The 26,175-nt window shown below is 34.5% G+C and overlaps 1 protein-coding gene across 6 annotated transcripts in view; it reads right to left on the minus strand.

The window, feature by feature from the left end:
* Rad9 (cell cycle checkpoint control protein Rad9) overlaps positions 1–26,175 on the minus strand; it is an 822,739-nt gene that overhangs the window by 309,137 nt on the left and 487,427 nt on the right. For 3 of the 6 annotated variants that reach the window (XM_067084341.1, XM_067084343.1, XM_067084345.1), the window contains one exon: positions 1,315–1,471. In XM_067084341.1, the coding sequence (XP_066940442.1) occupies positions 1,315–1,471 (157 nt within the window). Of the gene's footprint in view, positions 1–1,302; positions 1,472–26,175 lie in introns of all 6 variants that reach the window. The other 3 variants (XM_067084339.1, XM_067084344.1, XM_067084342.1) reach the window with 1 other exon arrangement.

Raw genomic sequence — 26,175 nt, forward strand, 5'->3', positions numbered from 1 at the left:
GTCACCCGTGACCCTCCCTGACTCACCTATTGCTCCCCTACTTGCACATGCCAAGTCTGGGGTTAGTGCTAGCATGGAATGAGGTAGGTGGCGCTGGTGTCGCCGAGCTGGCGGGTGTTGGGTGTGGGGGCTGTAACGGTTCACCGCTCTGTTCTGGGGGTTTGATAGGAGAGATCTTTCGAGTAAGACTCCGTGGTAGTGATCTTTCACTCACCCTTCGTTATACCGACGTCTTCCCTAGAGAAGACGCTCGATCTGGGGTAGTAGTAACCCCAGCTTTCCTGAAAGCTCTTTTTCTCTGGTATATCTAGCATATTATACCTAGAAATTCGTGCTATAATGGAATTTCACCGGGTGACACGGGACCTTCCTCAGAAATAGATTTTTCCTTTGTCAAAATCCCTTTTTTAATTCTCATCTTAACACAAAATATAAGCGAACATCTTTTGCATGAATTCTCACTTATGACATACCATCAGACATAAATAACACCTGTTCCAACTGAGGTTGCCACTTACTTATGCCTTGCATCAAACTGCAGATGGTACTAAAGGTTCTACGCCATGTCCCCTCGATCCAAACAACATTTCCTTCTACTTTCATTGAAGAATAAATTCTCTGAGCAAACTCTTTAAGTTCAGAAATCTGACTTATTAAATGGTCTCATTAAACTAATAACAATCACATTGTGTCTTCTACTTGCATCACTGTTACTCTCAAAATTCTATGGGTTCCAACACATTAAAGTTCCACTGCAACACAATTAAGTTGAAAAGGCTTCCTTTGTAATGAGAATCAACTGAGAGCCAAACACTGGTTTTTAAGCAACACTCTCAGCATTAACTTACAATGTTTCATGAACACATTTTTCTGTTAGTAAAGTTCAATTTTTTAATCTGCAATTTTCTGCACTACACACTGAAAAGACTGATAACAAAAGAAAAGTAGGACTTTAATAGCAAGGCTTCTATACTTTATGAAATTACAAGAGTGGTATACATACAAAATAAATGATAAAGAAAATAAAAATACCTTCTTCTAACTGTCACATTTCAGTTTAGAAATACTTTCTTGTTCCTATAATTAATCTTTGACATCATTCACAGTCTAAACATTACCATACTAGCACTTAATTCTATTAATCATATCTTGAAAGGGTGATAATATGAACAACTAGTATTAGAAAAAGCATGCAATGAAATAAGAAAGACAGAAGGTACAACAAATAAAAGCAAGAAGCAGGCAATCCAAAATGTATACCTTCTATACTATGGACAATACTGTACTGGATAAGTAACTGACCGGCACTCTTACCAGGTTCATCATCTACATAATTCCTAATAATAGTTTTTTCTTCAGCAACACAAAGTGTTACTTCTTCTTGATTGGGCTGGAAGTTGACAACTACATCACTCCAGACCTTACTCTGGCTCTGAATGTAGTTGGTACACTCACTTTTATTGTACACTGCCTGAGAAAAATAAAAACTGATTTACTGAGCTGCAAACCAACAATCATACACCAAACTTTTCCATCAATTACAAGGTTCAAAACAGAACTTTCTTTCATTTTTACTCTGCCTTATCAATAATTGTATTTATCTCAAATGTAATAAACATTGTTGATAGCTGTACAATTTTACCTAGAACAATATGGAAATGGGAGTATTGTAGATAACCTCTTCTAAGAGCAATATATACTGTAGGTCTCACTTCAGGATATATTTTAGCAAATGCTACTGGCATCATTTATATGAAAACTGTATCAATAAGGAACCAGATATTAAAAGTTCCATGTAAAAAGTTTAAAACAACAAAGTAATAAATATACTGTTTTAACATATACAGTACAAAGCAAACCTTGCACAGCTTATCAGGTGCATATATTAATGTGTAGTTTTTTCAGATATAAAATGAAGATAATTATCAAAATCTATTTTGTATGTCAAAATTTTGTACTAGAAAAAATTATATTTAATTATCTATAAGCATAATATTGCCAATCTGTTTTTAAATTTCTAGGAACAACATTTTTAACTATTAGTCATTTTGGCAGATTAAGATACAATTTGACTCATAAAATGATTAAAGCTCTACTGCAATTGAATACTGTAACAGTGATACATTTGATATACAGTGTCTGAGGCTTCTAATGCTAATAACAACCTGCTTAAAACTGATAAATTTTTAGATACTGATATTAAAGTACTTAATTTTTTACTAAGTACAATTAACAATAAAAATTCTAATTCTGAAATACTTGGGTTTCCAGCATTTCTCTCTAAATAGCAACTGGTGTGAACAGGAGTTTTCTACTCACAACTCTCTTCATTTGCTAATGTTTATATTGAAGGCAGGGATAATAATCACATGGCAGTTTTTACTTAGTAAACCACATCATAATGGATTTTTCATGCGGCTCCTTTAAAAGTTGAGAGTAAATATAAATATAAAAAGTTATATTCTTTAACAACGTTACTTTTACTGATCATTAAAATAATTGTACAGTACCTGTACTGTAGTCATTCTAATTGTTATAACCTTCATTAGCATACACATTACTATATTAATATGATGGATATTGTAATCTACCACAAACTTGTAAATAAACTGCACTAGGTTAATACAAATACATATACAGTATTTTTAAACAATTTATTTTGTTTACAATTTCATTATTATAATCACTTAATTACTTATATCAAGTTTGTATTGGAGATTGGTACGATTTATAGTCTATTTGTTATTTCATTCTGTATTCCAACTTGGCAACTTTAACTTCTTTTGACACAAACCACTTATATTACACATAGCCTAATCTGCAATTCAGATATACTCCAGAACTTCAAGGAAACCACTTACACCTGGTCATGTCACACATCTAGGCACCAGACCTACTTACCTCATAGCAAAACATCCAATCCCTACATGCCTACACTACACAGTACATCTTTGCTTTGGGTGCTCCCAGATTTTCTAAATTATCCTCTATTCTCTCTTCATTACTAAATTTCTAACAGTTCATTTTGTATTTCCACAACAGTGGTACAGGTATTATTATTATTATTATTATTATTATTATTATTATTATTATTATTATTATTATTATTATTATTATTATTCTTTTCTTTTTGTCTATCACAGTCATCCTATTCGACTGGGTGGTTTTTAGTGTGGGGTTCTGGGTTGCATCCTGCCTCCTTAGGAGCCCATCACTTTTCTCACTATGTGCGTTGTTTCTAGTAGCACACTCTTCTGCATGAGTCCTGGAGCTACTTCAGCATCTAGTTTTTCCAGATTCCTTTTCAGGGATCTTGGGATCGTGCTTAGCATTCCTGTGATTATGGGTACAGTTTCCACTGGCATATCCCATATCCTTCTTATTTCGATTTTCAGGTCTTGATACTTATCAATTTTTTCTCCTTCTTACTCATCTACTCTGGTGTCCCATGGTACTGCAACATCAATGAGTGATACTTCTTGATTTTGTCAATCAACGTCACGTCTAATCTATTGGCACGTATCACCTCATCTGTTCTGATATCATAGTCCCAGAGGATCTTTGTCTGATCATTTTCTACCACTCCCTCAGGTTGGTGTTCGTACCACTTATTACTGCAAGCTAGCTGGTGTTTCTTGCACAAGCTCCAGTGGAGGGCCTTTGCTAGTGAATCATGCCTCCTTTTGTACTGGTTCTGTGCAAGTGCCGGACATTCGCTTGCTATGTGGTTTATGGTCTTGTCTTTCATATTGCACTTCCTACATTGGGTGAGATGTTACTTCCATCTATTGTTCTTTGAACATATCTGGTTCTTGGGGCCTGATCTTGTGCCGCTGTTAGCATTCCTTCTGTTTCTTTCTTGAGTTCTCCCCTCTGTAGCCATTGCCATGTTTCATTGCTGGATAGTTTAGTCTGTCTCATGTACTGTCCATGCACTGGTTTGTTGTGCCATTCCTCTGTTCTGTTTTTCATTCTTCTGTCTCTGTATACTTCTAGGTCTTTATCTACTTTTATCAGTCCTTCTTCCCATGCACTCCTTAGCCACTCGTCTTCACTGGTTTTCAGATATTGCCCCAGTGCTCTGTTCTTGATGTTGACGCAGTCCTCTATGCTTAGTAGCCTTCTCCCCGCCTTCCTTTCGTGTTATGTATAGTCTGTCTATATTTGCTCTTGGGTGTAGTGCTTTGTGTATTGTCATGTTTCCTAGTTTTCTGGTCTTTGGTGCGGAGTTCATCCTTCATCCACTCCACTACTTCTGCACTGTATCTGATTACTGGTACTGCCCATGTGTTTATGGCTTTCATCATGTTTCCAGCATTGAGTCTTGACTTGAGTATCGCCTTAAACCTCTGTGTATATTTTTTCCTGATCGTGTCCTTCATCTCTTGGTGTTTTATATCCTCTCCTTCTATTATTCCCAGGTATTTGTATCCTGTCCCATCTATGTGTCTGATGTTATTCCGGTCTGGTAGCTTTATCCCTTCAGCCCTTGTTACTTTTCCTTTTTGTATGTTAACCCTTAAACGCCTACTGGACGTATCATACATCGACTAAAATTGTCTGTTGGGTGCCAAGTGGACGTACCGTACGTCGACTACAAAAAATTTCAACCTTCGGTCAACTTTGACTCGACCGAAATGGTCGAAAAACGCAATTGTAAGCTAAAACTCTTACATTCTAGTAATATTCAATCATGTACCTTCATTTTGCAACAAATTGGAAGTCTCTAGCACAATATTTCGATTTATGGTGAATTTTTGAAAAAACTTTTTCTTACGCCAGCGCGGTAACTCGGCCGAAAATTTCAGAAATTCTTTCGTCATTTTGTCGTAATTTTTGCACTGTTCTATATTAGCCGTTACATAAAGTTTTATATATGAAAATGTGCACAATTTCATGTAAAATACAGCAAAATACAACCCATGGTTGTAGCTTTTATCAGTTTGGAAATATTTTCATATAAACCACGATAACTGCCAAAATTTCAACCTTCGGTCAACTTTGACTCGACCGAAATGGTCAAAAAACGCAATTGTAAGCTAAAACTCTTACATTCTAGTAATATTCAATCATTTACCTTCATTTTGCAACCAATTGGAAGTCTCTAGCACAATATTTCGATTTATGGTGAATTTTTTAAAAAAACATTTTCCTTACGTCCGCACCAGAAATTCTTTCGTCACGTTGTCGTAATGTTTGCACCGTTTTATATTAGTCGTTACATAAACTTTTATATATGGAAATGTGCACAATTTCATGTAGAATACAACAGAAAATAACTCATGATTGTAGCTTTTAACAGTTTTGAAATATTTTCATATAAATCACGATAAATAGAAAAAATTAGACTTTCGGTCAACTTTAACTCGACCGAAATGGTCGAAAACTGCAATTGTAAGCTAAAACACTTACAGTCTAGTAACATTCAATCAATTAGCTTCATTTTTCAACAAACGGGAAGTTTCTAGCACAATATTTCGATTTATGGTGAATTTTTGAAAAAATATTTTTTACGTCCGCACGTTACACAATTCATGCATCATTTTGTGATAATATTTTCTCTGTGTTGCTTTGATCATTTTACAATTTGTTATATACCAAAATCATTGCAATTTAGTGTACAATACAAAGAAAAAAAATAACCCGTTAGCTTTAACCGTTTTGCTCACAGCGCGATTTGTATAAAATTATATATGAAAAATTTTTTTTGCACTGTCATATATTTCAATATTTATATATGATAATGATATTTTTTTTCATTTCTGATGGTTGCATACTAAACTTCAGGCAATGAGAAAAAAAGGAAAAAATGAACTCTTAATCTTAAAAACTAAGCGTGCTGTGATTTTTTGAAAAAACTTTTTTACCGCTTCGGCGCTAACTCACCGAACGCCGCCGGCATACGGAAGACGTTTTTGTAAATAGAGGCTCGGCGTTTAAGGGTTAATCAAGGTGCATTTTTCTATTCCAAACTCCATCCTGATGTCCCCAGATACAATCCTTACAGTGTGGATTAGGGTATCTATTTCCTTGATGCTCGTACCATACAGCTTGATGTCGTCCATGAACATCAGATGGTTAATTCTGTTGCCTCTTTTCTTGACTTGGTACCTAGCATCCATCTTCTGCAGTACTTTTGTCATGGGAATCATGGCTACTACGAAGAGCAGTGGGGACATGCTAGTCTTATCCCAGAGCTTGTAAGCACTGTATTCCAGTTGTGCATTGTATTTTTTAGGAAGCTGATGGTCTTTTGGTCTGCCCCAAATATTTTCAGACATTCTATTAGCCACGTGTGTGGTATCATGTCGAAGGCTTTCTTGTAGTCAATCCATGCCATGCTTAGGTTGGTTCTCCTTCTCTTACTATTCTCCATTACCATTTTGTCTATCTGGAGCTGGTCTTTTGTGCCCCTACACTTCCTTCTGCAGCCTTTCTGTTTGTATCCTCTAGGTAGTTGTATAGGCTTTCACTGATGATACCTGTTAGTAACTTCCACATTATTGGTAGGCAGGTGATAGGCTATATTTCCCTTGTTCTTGTCTTTCTGTACTAAGGATGTTCTCCCAGTGGTCATCCACTTGGGTGCATGGTGGTTTGTGATACAACGCTGGAGTTGTTCTGCTATTCGTGGGTGTAGGGCCTTGAAATTCTTGAGCCAGTATCCATGGACTTCATCAGGACCTGGGGCTTTCCAGTTGGGCATTTTCTTCAGTTGGTTTGAACTTTTGAGGCTCCATTTGCACATCCTCACCAAGTCAAACAGTGTGAAGAATAAAGGACCTCTGGGACTGAGAAGTTCGACAACAAGGCACATTTACTGCATATTGATTCTGCTTTCAGCTAATCTGGTCACTCTCGGCAGGAAAAGAGGATCAGGGATCAATTATGAATGTGAAAGATCTCTGTTACAATACAACTTATGAAAAACTAACAAACAAGAGATCATCCTTCTATGATCCAAGTCATAACTGCTAATGTTAGGAAACAGAAACCTACCACCATGAACCACTCTGCTTAAGAGATAAATCGCTGGCAGAGGCAGACATCAACACAAGTGAACAGTATTCTGGTAGAGGAAGAACAAATGACCTATAACAGGTCGCACTTATTTTGTCACATCTTTGTCTTCAGCTTTGCCAATTTCTATATGGGGTCATTGTTGCCTATCAGCCTTCTCCACATTCCTCTGTATATTGCATCTTGACTTCTTAAACATTCCTCCCACATCTCATTTGCTATTTCATCCTTCTATCTGAACTTTGGCCAGAGGATTCTTACAAGGAAGTACTCTACCTCGTAGAGTACTGGCAACTCCTGTGCCCGAGTTGAAAGCCCATAACCAACAGTCCAAAATTAAAGATAATTATTACCTTCATATATAAAGGTGAGCTCCTATACACCAATGTGTACCCTTCATGCTCCCAAAATTCAATAACACAATTCCTAACAACTAATAATAAGATGGAAAGCCGCAGCGATAGGACTAAGAGTTTAACACCTCATACTAAAACTGAACATTCGCACAAAAATGAGGCAAAAATAGTTTATAACTCCCCTGAACTGCAAGACAACCTTTTCTAAAAGAAGGTTTTAAAGGAAATAAATACATGCTTACGGTATGGAAGCCATGAGGATTATCTCCAAAAAAGGTAAAATACTCAGGATAAACTTTAGCCATCTTGGACATAGGAGTGATTGGCCTTCTAACACCACAGATAAAGTCTTAACTTCTCGTATACAGGTTTATTCTCTGTCCAGGTAAACCCTTGAGAGTTCTAACTGGACATAAGACAGCCATTATTCCATTGCTAACTAAGCAGATAAATTAGGCACTGCCACAAATCTGAGTAGGGCTTTCAATTCTAAGTCTTTTCTCTAAGCAATGAAGGAAATGAGAGGGGTTGCCACTAGAGCAAAGCCAACAAACAAGACAGGGCTTCAAGCTCACTAATATAACCTCTTAACCCTTAAATGCCGAGCCTCTATTTACAAAAGTGTCTGTCGTATGTTGGCGGCATTCGGGAGTTAGCGCCGAAGCGGAAAAAAGTTTTTTTCAAAAAATCACAGCACGCTTAGTTTCTAAGATTAAGAGTTCAATTTTGGCTCCTTTTTTTGTCATTGCCTGAAGTTTAGTATGCAACCATCAGAAATGAAAAAAATATCATTATCATATATAAATATTGGAATATATGACAGTGGAAAAAAAAGTCATATATAATTGTATACAAATCACTCTGTGAGCAAAACGATTAAAGCTAATGAGTTATTTTTTTTCGTTGTATTGTACACTAAATTGCGATGATTTTGGTATATAACAAATTGTAAAACGATCAAAGCAACACAGAGAAAATATTATCACAAAATGATGCATGAATTCGTAACGTGCGAACGTAAAAACAAGTTTTTTTCTAAAATTCACCATAAATCGAAATATTGTGCTAGAAACTTCCCGTTTGTTGCAAAATGAAGGTAATTGATTGAATATTACTAGACTGTAAGTGTTTTAGCTTACAATTGCATTTTTTTACCATTTCGGTCGAGTTAAAGTTGACCGAGGGTCGAATTTTTTCTATTTATTGTGATTTAAATGAAAATATTTCAAAACTGATAAAAGCTACAATATGAAAATATTTCAAAACTGATAAAAGCTACAACCATGAGTTATTTTTTGTTGTATTCTACATGATATTGCGCACATTTTCATGTATAACACTTTATGTAAGGCCTAATATAAAACACTGCGAAAATTACGACAAGGTGACTAAAGAAATTCTGAGATTTTCAGCCGTTACCGTGCACAGAGGTAAGGAAAAAGTTTTTTTCAAAAATTCACCATAAATCGAAATATTGTGCTAGAGACTTCCCGTTTGTAGCAAAATGAAGGTAAATGATTGAATGTTACTAAAATGTAAGAGTTTTAGCTTACAATTGCGTTTTTCGACCATTTCGGTCGAGTCAAAGTTGACCGAATTTTGGCACTTATCGTGATTTATATGAAAATATTTCAAAACTGATAAAAGCAACAACCACGAATTATTTTGTGTTGTATTCTACATGAAATTGCACACATTTTCATAAATAAAACTTTATGTAACGGCTAATATAAAACGGTGCAAACATTACGACGAAGTGACGAAAGAATTTCTGAGATTTCTGCCCGAGTTACTGCGAGCGGACGTAAGGAAAAAGTTTTTTCAAAAATTCACCATAAATTGAAATATTGTGCTAGAGACTTCCAATTTGTTGCAAAATGAAGGTAAATGATTGAATATTACTAGAATGTAAGAGTTTTAGCTTACAATTACGTTTTTCGACCATTTCGATCGAGTCAAAGTTGACCGAAGGTTGAAATTTTGGCACTTATCGTGATACGAAAATATTTCAAAACTGATAAAAGCTACAACCATGGGTTATTTTTCGTGGTATTCTACATGAAATTGCACACATTTTCATATATAAAACTTTATGTAACGGTTAATATAAAACGGTGCAAACATTAGGACAAAGTGACGAAAGAATTTCTGAGATTTTCGGCTGAGTTACCGCGCGCGGACGTAAGGAAAAAGTTTTTTCAAAAATTCACCATAAATCAAAATATTGTGCTAGAGACTTCCAATCTGTTGCAAAATATTACTAGCATGTAAGAGTTTTAGCTTACAATTGCGTTTTTCGACCATTTCGGTCGCGTCAAAGTTGACCAAAGGTTGAAATTTTGGCACTTATCGTGATTTATATGAAAATATTTCAAAACTTGTAAAAGCTACAACCATGAGTTATTTTTTGTTGTATTCTACATGAAATTGCACACATTTTCACAAATAAAACTTTATGTAACGGCTAATATAAAACGGTGCAAAAATTACGACAAAGTGACAAAAGAATTTCTGAGATGCGTCGCCGATGCTCTGTAGTGCGAGAAGAAAGAAATTGGTGCATGCGCGACTGGGTAACGCTTGTAAACAAAACAACAGCATGATCCGTGAACTCCCAGCATCCCTCAAGGCGTGTGATTTAAAGTCTTTCGCAAACTAGGCCTATAACTATTTTTCCGCGAATATTTAAAAAAACTTTTTGTAGTCGACGTACCAGTACGTCCACTCGGCACCCGACAGACAATTTTAGTTGATGTACGATATGTCCAGTCGGCGTTTAAGGGTTAATAGGCCTACCAAAGCAGTTAAATTAGTCACTGTAACTGAAACTGCGAAGGCTTTCTCCTCTATGGCAGTCCCCGGGTTACAGTGGTCTTGGTTTATGGCATTCCAACTTTACGGCACTTGGCTCATGGTGCTGTTAACCCTTAAACGCCTATTGGACGTATCATACATCGACTAAAATTGTCTGTTGGGTGCCAAGTGGACGTACCGTATGTCGACTACAAAAAATTTCAACCTTCGGTTAACTTTGACTCGACCGAAATGGTTGAAAAACGCAATTGTAAGCTAAAACTCTTACATTCTAGTAATATTCAATCATGTACCTTCATTTTGCAACAAATTGGAAGTCTCTAGCACAATATTTCGATTTATGGTGAATTTTTGAAAAAAACTTTTTTCTTAAGCACAGGCGGTAACTCAGCCGAAAATTTCATAAATTCTTTCGTCATTTTGTCGTAATTTTTGCACTGCTCTATATTAGCCGTTACATAAAGTTTTATATATGAAAATGTGCGCAATTTCGTGTACAATACAGCAAAATACAACCCATGGTTGTAGCTTTTATCAGTTTGGAAATATTTTCATATAAACCACGATAACTGCCAAAATTTCAACCTTCGGTCAACTTTAACTCGACCGAAATGGTCAAAAAACGCAATTATAAGCTAAAATTCTTACATTCTAGTAATATTCAATCATGTACCTTCATTTTGCAACAAACTGGAAGTCTCTAGTACAATATTTCGATTTATGGTGAATTTCTGAAAAAAAAAAATTTTTTCCTTACGTCTACGCGCGCTAACTCTGCCGAACATCTCAGAAATTCTTTCGTCATGTTGTCGTAATGTTTGCATCGTTTTACATTAGTCGTTACATAAACTTTTATATATGAAAATGTGCGCAATTTCATGTAGAATACAACAGAAAATAGCTCATGGTTGTAGCTTTTATCAGTTTTGAAATATTTTCACATAAATCACGATAACTGCCAAAATTTCAACCTTCGGTCAACTTTAACTCGACCGAAATGGTCAAAAAACGCAATTGTAAGCTAAAACTCTTACATTCTAGTAATATTCAATCGTTTAACTTCATTTTGCAATAAATTGGAAGTCTCTAGCACAATATTTCGATTTATGGTGAATTTTTTAAAAAACATTTTCCTTACGTCTGCGCGGTAACTCGGCCGAACATCTCAGAAATTCTTTCGTCTCGTTGTCGTAATATTTGCACCGTTTTATATTAGTCGTTACATAAAGTTTTATATATGAAAATGTGCGCAATTTCATGTACAATACAACAAAAAATAACTCATGTTTGTAGCTTTCATCAGTTTTGAAATATTTCCATATAAATCACGATAAATAGAAAAAAATCGACTTTCGGTCAACTTTAACTCGACCGAAATGGTCGAAAACTGCAATTGTAAGCTAAAACACTTACAGTCTAGTAATATTCAATCAATTAGCTTCATTTTTAAACAAACGGGAAGTCTCTAGCACAATATTTCGATTTATGGTGAATTTTTGAAAAAACATTTTTTTACGTCCGCGCGTTACGAATTCATGCATCATTTTGTAATAATATTTTCTCTGTGTTGCTTTGATCGTTTTAAAATTTGTTATATACCAAAATCATCGCAATTTAGTGTACAATACAACTAAAAAAAATGAACTCATTAGCTTTAACCGTTTTGCTTACAGCGCGATTTGTATACAATTATATACGAGTTTTTTTTGTTTTCGCTGTCATATATTCCAATATTTATATATGATAATGATATTTTTTTCATTTCTGATGGTTGCATACTAAACTTCAGGCAATGACAAAAAAAATGAGCCAAAAATGAACTCTTAATCTTAAAAACTAAGCGTGCTGTGATTTTTTGAAAAAAACTTTTTTTCCGCTTCGGCGCTAACTCACCCAACGCCACCGGCATACGGGAGACGTTTTTGTAAATAGGGCTTCGGCGTTAAAGGGTTAATCTGATTTTATGGCACCATACCCGGTTTTATGGCACTTACGGCACTTACTTTATTTTTAGAATGTTCTGGTTTATAGCACTATTCAGGTTATGGCACTCTGTCGGGAACGGAACCCCCGCTGTAAACCGGGGACTGCTTTCTTTTCTTTAAGTAATGAAAGAAAAGAGAGTTGCCACTAGAACAAAAGCCCCCAACAAGAAAGCGCTTAAAGGCACTAATACACTTTGCCACAACAAGAGCTAAAAGAAAAGTGTCTTCAAAGTTCTTAAGTGATGTCCTATCAGAGGGCTTAACTGAGATTATGTCGACATCTCAAGGCTTACATCTAAATTTCATCATAAATCCTGATTGGAAGAAGAAATTCCCAGAACAAAAGATTGAAAACCTTTTCAAATTTTAAATCATGAGCAATATTCTAGTCAGCATGGAGTAAAGCAGGTAGCAATGTGAAGTTGGATGCTTGATCACAATGACAGAAAACTGCTTTGCTTATCTGAGATATTGGTAGGGCTTAAAGCAAGACACCTAGTGGAACAGGTGCTGGATATCACTCAGGACGAGCACCAAGATCAAAAACATAACAACTGTTATGAAACACAAGTCTAACAGTGGATGGTCTTCTAGGATTAAGGATTGCTTCCTTGGCCATTCTAGAAATGCCCTTAGTAATAGGCAATTGACAATCTGCACATGGTGAAATGAAGTATGTGGAGGTTTGAAGGAACCTTCTCAAATAGTAGTAGCATTAAAGTAGCTTAAACCTTAAACGCCGAGCCTCTATTTACAAAAGTGCCTGCCGTATGCCGGCAGGGTTTGGGAGTTAGCACCAAGCGGAAAGAAAGTTTTTTCAAAAATCACACCACGCTTAGTTTTTAAGATTAAGAGTTCATTTTGGCTCCTTTTTTCTCATTGCCTGAAGTTTAGTACGCAACCATCAGAAATGAAAAAATATCATTATCATACATAAATATTGGAATATATGACAGTGCAAAAAAAAATTTCATATATAATTGTATACAAATCGCACTGTGAGCAAAACGGTTAAAGCTAAGGAGTTATTTTTTTTCGTTGTATTGTACACTAAATTGCAATGATTTTGGTATATAACAAATTGTAAAACGATCAAAGCAACACAGAGAAAATATTATCACAAAATGATGCATGAATTCGTAACGCGCAGACGTAAAAAAAGTTTTTAAAAAAAATTCACCATAAATCGAAATATTGTGCTAGAGACTTCCCGTTTGTTGCAAAATGAAGGTAAATGATTGAATGTTACTAGAATGTAAGAAATTTAGCTTACAATTTTATTTTTCGACCATTTCGGTTGAGTCAAAGTTGACCGAAGGTTGAAATTTTGGCACTTACCGTGATTTATATGAAAATATTTCAAAACTAATAAAAGTTACAACCATGAGTTACTTTTTGTTGTATTCTACATGAAATTGCGCACATTTTCATATATAAAACGTTATGTAACGACTAATATAAAACAGTGCAAAAATTACAATATGACTAAAGAATTTCTGAGAATTTCAGCAGAGTTAGCACGAACGGATGTAAGGAAAACGTTTTTTTAAAAAATTCACCCTAAATCGAAATATTGTGCTAGAGACTTCTCGTTTGCTGCAAAATGAAGGTAATGATTGAATATTACTAGAATGTAAGAGTTTTAGCTTACAATTGCATTTTTCAACCATTTCGATCGAGTCAAAGTTGACCAAAGGTTGAAATTTTGGCACTAACCGTGATTTATATGAAAATATTTCAAAATTGATAAAAGCTACAACCATCAATTATTTTTTGTTGTATTTTACATGAAATTGCGCACATTTTCATATATAAAACGTTATGTAACGGCTAATATAAAACGGTGCAAAAATTATGACAAAGTGACAAAAGAATTTCTGAGATTGTAAGAGCCTGATGCCGTCTCTTCCAAACACGTGTGTGTTCGTGTGTTCGTCGTCCATCGGAGTGGCGAGACGTTTGGCGTCTTCACAAACAGAAACACACACAGTTTGATACAGGAGATTCGTTGGAACATTATGAGTACATGATTAGAATGCTTGCATGGCAATGCAAATAGTGGTGATTGTACATGCATCAAGACAACAATGGTTAGGAGAAACAGACGGAAATATTGTATGGTTGAAATCGCGTTCCTTTAGAGAAAGAAAACGAGATGCTCTTGTTGTCTTGTCCACTCCAATGGACGACGAACACACGAGTGTTTGGAAGAGACAGCGTCAGGCTCTTACAAGATTTTCAGCAAAGTAAGCGCGACGTAAGGAAAAAGTTTTTTTAATTTCACCGTAAATCAAAATACTGTGCTAGAGACTTCTCGTTTGTTGCAAAATGAAGATAAATGATTGAATATTACTAGAATGTAAGTGTTTTAGCTTACAATTGCATTTTTCGACCATTTCGGTCAAGTCAAAGTTGACCGAAGGTAGAAATTTTGGCACTTATCATGATTTATATGAAAATGTCAAAATCGATAAAAGCTACAACCATGAGTTATTTTTTGTTGTATTCTACATGAAATTGCGCACATTTTCATATATAAAACTTTATGTAACGACTAACAGAAAACGGTGCGAAAATTACGACAATGTGACTAAAGAATTTCTGAGATTTTCAGCAGAGTTAGCGCACGCGGACGTAAGGAAAACGTTTTTTTCAAAAATTCACCATAAATCGAAATATTGTGCTAGAGACTTCTTGTTTGTTGCAAAATGAAGGTAAATGATTGAATATTACTAGAATGTAAGAGTTTTAGCTTACAATTGTGTTTTTCGACCATTTCGGTCGAGTCAAATTTGACCGAAGGTTGAAATTTTGGCACTTATTGTGATTTATATGAAAATATGTCAAAATTGATAAAAGCTACAACCATGAGTTATTTTGTGATTTATTCTACACGAAATTGCACACATTTCATATATAAAACTTGATGTAAAGGCTAATAGAAAACGGTGCAAAATTACGACAAAGTGACTAAAGAATTTCTGAGATTTTCAGCAGAGTTAGCTGATGCTTTCTTTTGGGATAAGAAAGAAATTCGCGCATGCGCAGCTGGGTCACCCTTGTAAACAAAACAACAGCGTGATCCGTGAACTCCCAGCATCCCTCAAGGCATGTGATTTAAAAATTTTCGCAAACGAGGCCTATAAGTATTTTTCGCGAATATTTAAAAAAACTTTTTGTAGTCGATGTATTTTACGTCCACTTGGCACCCGACAGACAACTTTTGTCGACATAAAATACGTCCAGTCGGCATTAAAGGGTTAACCAGACCGCTGCGCTGACTTTAAGCTCTCATAGGGCGGGCCCAAAGGATTAGAATAAAATACCACATATTCGCATACTTACCACATACACACAATAAATACATTTACTCATGCTTCCACAATAAAATGGTATATTAAAATTCATAAGATAAGTAATATTGAAGAAAAATTAACATTTAAACTTGACAAATGCTATAAGGGTTTTCTTGCTTTTATTATTTAGTTATTTTTATATATCATTAATTAAACCATAGTTCCTCATAAACAACAAAATCGGAACGACTGAAAATGTAAAAGATTCTGACAAAATTTCATTCATTGATTTATTTCCAAAAGTTGACAGTCGCTGTTGTTCATACTTTGGACACTGCACAATACGCCTGACCATTAGTATCACCCTGCACTCTGAGCAATCGGAGCCGGGCCATGGGGCTGCTCATTAAGTGTCCGTGTGTCAAATAAGTATGGTCTATTCTGAGACGTGTTAGAATTACATGTACATGTCTCTCTCTCTCTCTGATATGATGAACTCCATTTTTCAACTTTAGGTTTTACTTGTTTTAATTTATTTTCATTCCATATATATTACCATTCATTTATGATACCCATTTTTATGTGTTACATAATCAGTAACAGGGATATTCACATTTGATCTTGTCATGTGGGTTGCTTCTTTGGCTGCTTTATCTGCCTCTTCATTTCCTTTGATCCTGACATGGGCAGGGATCAAACGTATTTCTACATTTTCTCCATTATTATACAAGTTGTGGAGAAACACTTTAATTTGTTGTACAATATTATTTTTTGATTTGTAACTTTGAATAGCTTCTATAGCTCCTCTCGAGCCACTAAAGATCACAAAATTATTGAATGATGTTTCCTTTATTTTTATAGCTGACGCAATCGCACACAATTCTGCTGTGAATATTGAAACACTATTAGGTAGAGAGAATTGATAAGTTTTGTCTTGGGACACTGCAGCATATCCCACTCCGTGCTCTGATTTAGATCCATCTGTATATATTGCGTAATGTGGACCTTTTCGGTTTATATACTCTATTGTATGTTGTCTATGGTGTTCTGGTGTATATGAGTAGCTTTTGGATAAATATTTCAGGTGTGTACAAATTCTCATTTTATTCACTCTCCAGGGAGGACATAATTTTACTATCAAAGGTAATTGTATATTTATATTGACTCAAAGAATCTTCTAGCTCTAATTGGGAAAGGTGAAGGATGGTTATTTATAAATACATCTCTTAATTCAAATAACTGTTTTTGCTGGGAATCCCTTGTCTGAATTCTTAGAGCACTTTTCATTGTTACTAGCTCTCTATGAAGAGAGAGAGGTAGTTCACATCATTCAACTTGTAAAGATGATTTTGGTGATGATCTAAAGGCTCCTGAGCATATTCTAAGGCCTTCATTGTGAACAGGGTCTAACATTTTCAGCATTGCATTAGATGCTGAGCCATATACTTCACTTCCATAATCAATGAAACACAGAACTGTTGCTTTATACAGTACCGTAAAGGTATGTTTATCGGCTCCCAAGAAGTGCTCAACAATTTTTTTAATTAGATTTAATGCTATTTTACATTTTGATTTTACACATGTTATGTGGGCTTTCCAGTTGAAGTGAGTATCGAATAGTAATCCCAAAAATGTTGCTGTTTGGCCAATTGGTATACTATGGTTTCTGATTTTTAAATCTATTTCTTCATTTTTTCACTTTATTTTTATAAAACACGATTGCTTGAGTTTTATCTATGGAAAATTTAAAGCCTACAGATGAGGCCCATCCATTTATTTTATTATGATTTTATTAATGATCCGTTTGGCATGTTTTACTCGAGATGCTGAATAATATATGGCAAAATCATCCATATACAGGTTACTTTTAATGCCAATAGGTAGACTATTCCTGATATCATTAATTGCCAAAGTAAACAGTGCCACTAAAGACGCTTCCCTACGGAACACCGTTTTCAAGTGGGAATGTTCTAGACAGGACATCATCAATTCTCACCTGAAAACTGCGATTTGTCAAAAAGTTTTGTGTAAACCTAGGTAAATGTCCACAGATGTTGTTGTTTTGTAAAGTTTTTAATACAGCATACCTCCATGTGGTGTCGTATGCTTTTTCAGTGTCAAAAAAGACAGCTACAGTAATTTGTTTTCATTCAGAACCTCTGCGTACATGGTCTTCTAAGTTAGAGGAAGAATCTAATGTACATCTGTTACACTGTGACCCGACCTTAGTGGGAGTCAAAATTTTATTTTCTCGAATGTGCGATGTCAGTCAAGCATTTACCATTTTCTCTAACAATTTGCAAAAGCAGCTTGTTAAAGAAATTGGTCTGTAATTATTTACATTACTGGGATCCTTTCCAGGTTTAGGGTAGGAATTATTATAGCTTTACGCCATTCATCTGGAAATAAATTTCAAGCCATGAATGATTATAAAACTCTAATTAGTATGACTTTGCCAAAGGTGCTAAGTGGCAGATCATTTCAAAACAAATATTGTCATCACCTCCAGGAGCAGATTTATTGCTGTTCAAGAGAGCTTATTCCAACTCTGACATGCCAAATTTTTTCTATTATAATATATATCTTCTGTTTCAAAATTTATTGTTATTAATTCTTATTTTATTTTTCTTTGCACAGAAGAGTTCATCTAAATTTTTATCACTACTTACTTTTGCTAAATTTTCTCCTATTATATTACTTATTTCTTTTGGATCAAGAGTTCTTTTCCCATCTTTTAATATAGCTGTCTAGGTGGTTTAACATGGGTACCATTTGTTTTCCTGAATTTTTCCCATATTTTTTATATGGAGTCTTCTTAGAGAGATCTTATATGTATATTTCTTCCATGAAATGATTCTTCCTTAAATCACTTCTCTTTTAAATTTTGCAGATATTTTGTTATATAGAGGTTTTAATGTTTTAATTTCTAATAATAATATAGCCATTTTTTTTAAAGTTCCTTCTAATGCTGGTAATGCTTTGTTTATTTTACTGAACTTTCTATTCAAATGATCTAATCTTCTTCCAATTTGGTGCTTTATTTTTATAATTCTGTAAGTTTTTCAGACCACCATGGGACTTTGTGTTTTGTTGGATGAGCTTTTGATTTTGGTGTTGCTTTATCAGCAGTATTTTTAATGAAATATACAAGAAATTTATTAGTTTCATAATGTCTTTTAAATATTCAAATGCTGGGATATTTCTAGCGTGGAATTCATATTGCTCCCAATCTGCTTTATAAATGTTATACTGAGGGAAATGCTTGGTGAAATTATTTTGCAATAATGAAATTAATATTGGGAAATGATCACTTGTATGCAAGTCATCAACTGTATTCCAATCCAATCTGTCTACTATGTTTGCTGTACATAGAGTTAAGTCGATTGAGGAAAATGTTCCATGTGTTTTAGAAAAATATGTACTGATTTCATTATCATTTATGCAGCACATGTCGTATGAATCTATCAATTCTTCTATTTCACTTCCTGCTCTATTTGAGTCTGCACAATTAATCCCACATCGGGTGTGAGCATTAAAATCACCTACTATTAATGTAGGTTCCTTGGCATTATCAAGTAATTCTTTAAGTTTGTCAATGTAATTCTTATTAGGTTGGTTGTATAAATCATAAATTACATAATTATCGTTTTTTATTCGAATTTTAATACCTGATATTTGCAAGTCATTAATGTTAACAGGTACTTTGTTGTAAAATACTCTGTTATGAACATATATGGCTGTACCTAAATTTCCTTCTTCCTCTCTAGATGTTAATGCTAAGGTATACCAGGGTAAGTCAAAAAGTTCCGGGAAAAATTGTTGAATGATGTATTTACACAGGAATGAAAAACCAAATATTTGGTAAACAATTATCTGTGATGTAGTGATCCATATAGACTTGTTACCTCAGTCATCCTCTTGCTACCGTGGTGTTAACATCTGCTTCAGAAAAGTAACTTCTTGAACCCATGGAAAATAAAAATTTTGAGATGAGAGCTAACATCAAGTTCCTGACCAACCTTGATTGGAAACCAGGAAAAATTATTGAAGCTTTGCAACAAGTTTATGGAGATTCTTCTCCATCTAAATCAGTTGTTTATGATTGGATAAAGCGATTTAAGGATGGTCGGGAGGACTTCAAAGACAACCCAAGAGAGGGAAGACCATCGACTGCAAAAATGAAAGAATTGTGGCTTTGGTGCAGAATCTAGTGGATGAAGATCGTCGGATTACTATCGATATGATAGCTAATGAAACTGGGATCTCCCATGGTTCCGCATTTTCAATTTTAAATGAAAATCTTGGTTTGAGTAAACTTTCAGCACGTTGGGTCCCAAAAGCGTTGCAGACGAAGACCAACTGCATCAAAGAGCTGAACTTTCTCTTGCAGTTTTAACGAAGATTGAATCAAATGAATCAGAGTTTTTGACCGGATTGTTACTGGAGATGAAACTTGGATCCATCAATATGACCCAGAAAGTAAAATTCAATCAAAGCAATGGTTACCAAGAGGTTCAGCTGCACCAGTGAAGTTCAAAGTGGCGAGATCTGCCCAGAAGGTTATGGCAACAGTGTTTTGGGACTCCAAAGGAGTGATTTTGATTGATTTCCTTGAAGGACAAAAACAATCACCGGGAACTACTACAAACGTGTTTTGCAAAACTGAAGACTGCATTGGCTAAAAACGTCGAGGAAAGTTGCACCGCAGAATTTTGTTCATCATGATAACGCTCCAGCACATTCATCAAGGGTTGCAAGAGAAGTCCTACGGAAATTTAGGTGGGAAACTCTTCCACATCCTCCTTATAGTCCTGATCTTGCTCCTTCAGATTTTTCCTGTTCCCAAAACTCAAGGAACACTTAAGAGGAGTCCGGTTTGAATCTTTGGATGCTGCTAAACATGCAGTTTCAACATGGTTTAATAGAAAGGCCCCAAATTTCTACAAAGAAGGGTTGCAGAGGTGGAAACAGCGCCTTGAAAAGTGTATAGAGTTAGATGGTAGATATGTAGAAAAATGTTTGAATTTCCTTAAATAAAGAGTATATTGAATTTTTCCTGGAACTTTTTGACTTACCCTCGTATTTACCTACTGTTAACATAGTTTTGTTGACATGTTGTAAACATAATATCACTGGTTCATATTCTTTTAAAAACTGATCATTGGTTCATATTCTTTTAAAAACTGTTGTACTTCTCCCAGGTGTAATCTAGTCTGTAGACCATTTATGTTCCATTGTATAATATAGCTATTGAAAATATTTTGTTATAGCAGGTGAGTTTTACTCTTCTTTTGTATTATCAATTTGGATTTTTTCTAATAATTTACTCACAACATTCATTTTTTTTCTTTAAAATATACTAAGTGCTGAATGCACTTGCAAAATTTTTCATGGGTAATCAAATCTGTGATTCTTCTTTTTCTATATTTCATAAAATTTCTTATGTTTGTTAAACCATCTTTATGTTTTTGTTGTTATTGCATAATTCAATGAAACAATCATTACATCCACATGTACAGTAGTATCATGCATATTTCTTTTTTCATTTGTTCTTGTAGCAATTGCTGGAGATGGAGTCATCTCTTCTCCTTTGACATAATCATTGTTATCTATGCTATGGTTCTCTTTCACTTCTTCATTGTTTTCGACATCTGCCTTCATAGGTTTTACTATTATTTTAGGAGATAAAGGTACAGTATATTCTTAGCTTGTTTTTATTTTTGTTCCTTTTTCATCTCCTTTATCTTTGGTTTAACTGATGTTTCTCTAATAGTAGTTGGTTTCTTTGTTTTGGGTGGTGTTCTCTCCAAAGGCCTTTTTTTATCTTTAATTTCCAGTCCATCGCGACCCTCCTCTGTTGCTGTACTTCCGTAGTAGCATCCTCCTGTGTTTCTATTTGCATTAATATTTCAAATGAATTGGATAAAATATTATCCATCTCATTTGTACCTGTTTCTTTATTCTTTACCATTTTAGTTATGTCATTTCTTCTTGAGATTTACTTTTCTGTGCTCTGTTACTTCTATCTGTTTGCATTTTTGTTTCTTTATTTGCTCTTGTTATTGAAGAGTATGTATGTTTCTTAGACGGATCTTGAATTACTCTCAAATCCCCGTTTGTTCTTGTAGTATTTTCAATTCCGTATTGTATATATAATACATGCATTCTTTGGATCTTGCATGACAATTCTGCCCAAAGTTTACACAGTTACAGTAGGTTCACTGCACTTCCACAGTGTGGTATGTTCAGTAGATCCACAATAAGCGCATACCAGTTCATTTCTACAATTTTTCTTTGTGTGCCCAAACTTACTGCAATTTTGACACTGCAGTGGCTTCGGGACATAGGGTCTTAACTCTCTATTTTGGCCTAAAATTTTTATTTTTTAAGGTAGATCTTCAACCTCAAATTTTATTTTTGCTATTTTTAATATTTGTTTATTGCTATTTTTACTTGGTACAACATATACCTTACAATCTTGGACCTTGGGGTATCTATTTTTGAGAGAGCCTGCTTGGTTCGTTGTTGTTTTCATGAAGTACAATGGTACCCTGAATGCTGTTCATGGTACTGTGTTTTTTCACTTTTAGGTTAATGTTGTTTATATTTTTCAAAGACAAATAGTCTTCGGACTGACTTTTTGTTGTGGCTTCTATAAGCCATATCTCGTTGGATGTCTATTTAATAAATAACTTTCTAATCTTAAAGCTGAAATATTTTGGTCAGTTTCCATGGTTAAAAACCTTGACCAACTTCCACTCCCAAAGAGGGAGTCGAAGTGAGTCAAGGTTGTCTCATGTTGATATTTACACTTTTTGGGAGTTTTATAAGATATTAAAGTTTTAATACCACTCTGATTTTGATTATTTGGATTATCCAGAGAATTATCCATTTCCATGCTAGAAGATTTGCTCTGTACTGGAGCAGTGGTCATCATCTGTGCCGAAACAATACCATCAAAGGTCCCAGGGGTACTTGAATCCTTCCAACTACTATTCATAAAGATTTAAGAGTAAAAAAATAAAAAATAAAAAAATAAATAAATGAACCTGAAAACCTTAAAAAGATATCATCAGCCTTTCATGTCTGCCCCCTACCCTACCCCACAGGTGATGGGACAACATGATTAGAGTGGCCCAAGTGTATGCCAAACCTGCTTGCTAGGACTGACAATATTACTAGAATACAACCATCCTCATCCTAATCATGTTATGGGCAAACCAGACAGAATGCCGAGAGTCCTATCAGTACATATTTTTCTAAAACACATGGAACATTTTCCTCAATCGACTTAACTCTATGTACAGCAAACATAGTAGACAGATTGGATTGGAATACAGTTGATGACTTGCATACAAGTGATCATTTCCCAATATTAATTTCATTATTGCAAAATAATTTCACCAAGCATTTCCCTCAGTATAACATTTATAAAGCAGATTGGGAGCAATATGAATTCCACGCTAGAAATATCCCAGCATTTGAATATTTAAAAGACATTATGAAACTAATAAATTTCTTGTATATTTCATTAAAAATACTGCTGATAAAGCAACACCAAAATCAAAAGCTCATCCAACAAAACACAAAGTCCCATGGTGGTCTGAAAAACTTACAGAATTATAAAAATAAAGCACCAAATTGGAAGAAGATTAGATCATTTGAATAGAAAGTTCAGTAAAATAAACAAAGCATTACCAGCATTAGAAGGAACTTTAAAAAAAATGGCTATATTATTATTAGAAATTAAAACATTAAAACCTCTATATAACAAAATATCTGCAAAATTTAAAAGAGAAGTGATTTAAGGAAGAATCATTTCATGGAAGAAATATACATATAAGATCTCTCTAAGAAGACTCCATATAAAAAATATGGGAAAAATTCAGGAAAACAAATGGTACCCATGTTAAAACCACCTAGACAGCTATATTAAAAGATGGGAAAAGAACTCTTGATCCAAAAGAAATAAGTAATATAATAGGAGAAAATTTAGCAAAAGTAAGTAGTGATAAAAATTTAGATGAACTCTTCTGTGCAAAGAAAAATAAAATAAGAATTAATAACAATAAATTTTGAAACAGAAGATATATATTATAATAGAAAAAATTTGGCATGTCAGAGTTGGAATAAGCTCTCTTGAACAGCAATAAATCTGCTCCTGGAGGTGATGACAATATTTGTTTTGAAATGATCTGCCACTTAGCACCTTTGGCAAAGTCATACTAATTAGAGTTTTATAATCATTCATGGCTTCGAAATTTATTTCCAGATGAATGGCGTAAAGCTATAATAATTCCTACCCCTAAACCTGGAAAGGATCCCAGTAATGTAAATAATTACAGACCAATTTCTTTAACAAGCTGCTTTTGCAAATTGTTAGAGAAAATGGTAAATGCTTGACTGACATCGCACATTCGAGAAAATAAAATTTTGACTCCCACTAAGGTCGGGTCACAGTGTAACAGATGTACATTAGATTCTCCCTCTAACTTAGAAGACCATGTACGTAGAGGTTCTGAATGAAAACAAATTACTGTAGCTGTCTTTTTTGACACTGAAAAAGCATACGACACCACATGGAGGTATGCTGTATTAAAAACTTTACAAAACAACAACATCTGTGGACATTTACCTAGGTTTACACAAAACTTTTTGACAAATCGCAGTTTTCAGGTGAGAATTGATGATGTCCTGTCTAGAACATTCCCACTTGAAAACGGTGTTCAAAGGGGAAGCGTCTTTAGTGGCACTGTTTACTTTGGCAATTAATGATATCAGGAATAGTCTACCTATTGGCATTAAAAGTAACCTGTATATGGATGATTTTGCCATATATTATTCAGCATCTCGAGTAAAACATGCCAAACGGATCATTAATAAAATCATAATAAAATAAATGGATGGGCCTCATCTGTAGGCTTTAAATTTTCCATAGATAAAACTCAAGCAATCGTGTTTTATAAAAATAAAGTGAAAAAAAATGAAGAAATAGATTTAAAAATCAGAAACCATAGTATACCAATTGGCCAAACAGCAACATTTTTGGGATTACTATTCGATACTCACTTCAACTGGAAAGCCCACATAACATGTGTAAAATCAAAATGTAAAATAGCATTAAATCTAATTAAAAAAATTGTTGAGCACTTCTTGGGGAGCCGATAAACATACCCTTACGGTACTGTATAAAGCAACAGTTCTGTGTTTCATTGATTATGGAAGTGAAGTATATGGCTCAGCATCTAATGCAATGCTGAAAATGTTAGACCCTGTTCACAATGAAGGCCTTAGAATATGCTCAGGAGCCTTTAGATCATCACCAAAATCATCTTTACAAGTTGAATGATGTGAACTACCTCTCTCTCTTCATAGAGAGCTAGTAACAATGAAAAGTGCTCTAAGAATTCAGACAAGGGATTCCCCAGCAAAAACAGTTATTTGAATTAAGAGATGTATTTATAAATAACCATCCTTCACCTTTCCCAATTAGAGCTAGAAGATTCTTTGAGTCAATATAAATATACAATTACCTTTGATAGTAAAATTATGTCCTCCCTGGAGAGTGAATAAAATGAGAATTTGTACACACCTGAAATATTTATCCAAAAGCTACTCATATACACCAGAACACCATAGACAACATACAATAGAGTATATAAACCGAAAAGGTCCACATTACGCAATATATACAGATGGATCTAAATCAGAGCACGGAGTGGGATATGCTGCAGTGTCCCAAGACAAAACTTATCAATTCTCTCTACCTAATAGTGTTTCAATATTCACAGCAGAATTGTGTGCGATTGCGTCAGCTATAAAAATAAAGGAAACATCATTCAATAATTTTGTGATCTTTAGTGGCTCGAGAGGAGCTATAGAAGCTATTCGAAGTTACAAATCAAAAAAATAATATTGTACAACAAATTAAAGTGTTTCTCCACAACTTGTATAATAATGGAGAAAATGTAGAAATACGTTTGATCCCTGCCCATGTCAGGATCAAAGGAAATGAAGAGGCAGATAAAGCAGCCAAAGAAGCAACCCACATGACAAGATCAAATGTGAATATCCCTGTTACTGATTATGTAACACATAAAAATGGGTATCATAAATGAATGGTAATATATATGGAATGAAAATAAATTAAAACAAGTAAAACCTAAAGTTGAAAAATGGAGTTCATCATATCAGAGAGAGAGAGAGAGACATGTACATGTAATTCTAACACGTCTCAGAATAGACCATACTTGTTTGACACACGGACACTTAATGAGCAGCCCACATGGCCCGGCTCCCGATTGCTCAGAGTGCAGGGTGATACTAATGGTCAGACGTATTGTGCGAGTGTCCAAAGTATGAACAACAGCGACTGTCAACTTTTGGAAATAAATCAATGAATGAAATTTTGTCAGAATCTTTTACATTTTCAGTCGTTCCGATTTTGTTGTTTATGAGGAACTATGGTTTAATTAATGATATATAAAAATAACTAAATAATAAAAGCAAGAAAACCCTTATAGCATTTGTCAAGTTTAAATGTTAATTTTTCTTCAATATTACTTATCTTATGAATTTTAATATACCATTTTATTGTGGAAGCATGAGTAAATGTATTTATTGTGTGTATGTGGTAAGTATGCTAATATGTGGTATTTTATTCTAATCCTTTGGGCCCAGCCTATGAGAGCTTAAAGTCAGCGA

Source organism: Macrobrachium rosenbergii, chromosome 41 (genome assembly GCF_040412425.1).
Source record: "Macrobrachium rosenbergii isolate ZJJX-2024 chromosome 41, ASM4041242v1, whole genome shotgun sequence".
Classification (NCBI taxonomy): domain Eukaryota; kingdom Metazoa; phylum Arthropoda; class Malacostraca; order Decapoda; family Palaemonidae; genus Macrobrachium; species Macrobrachium rosenbergii.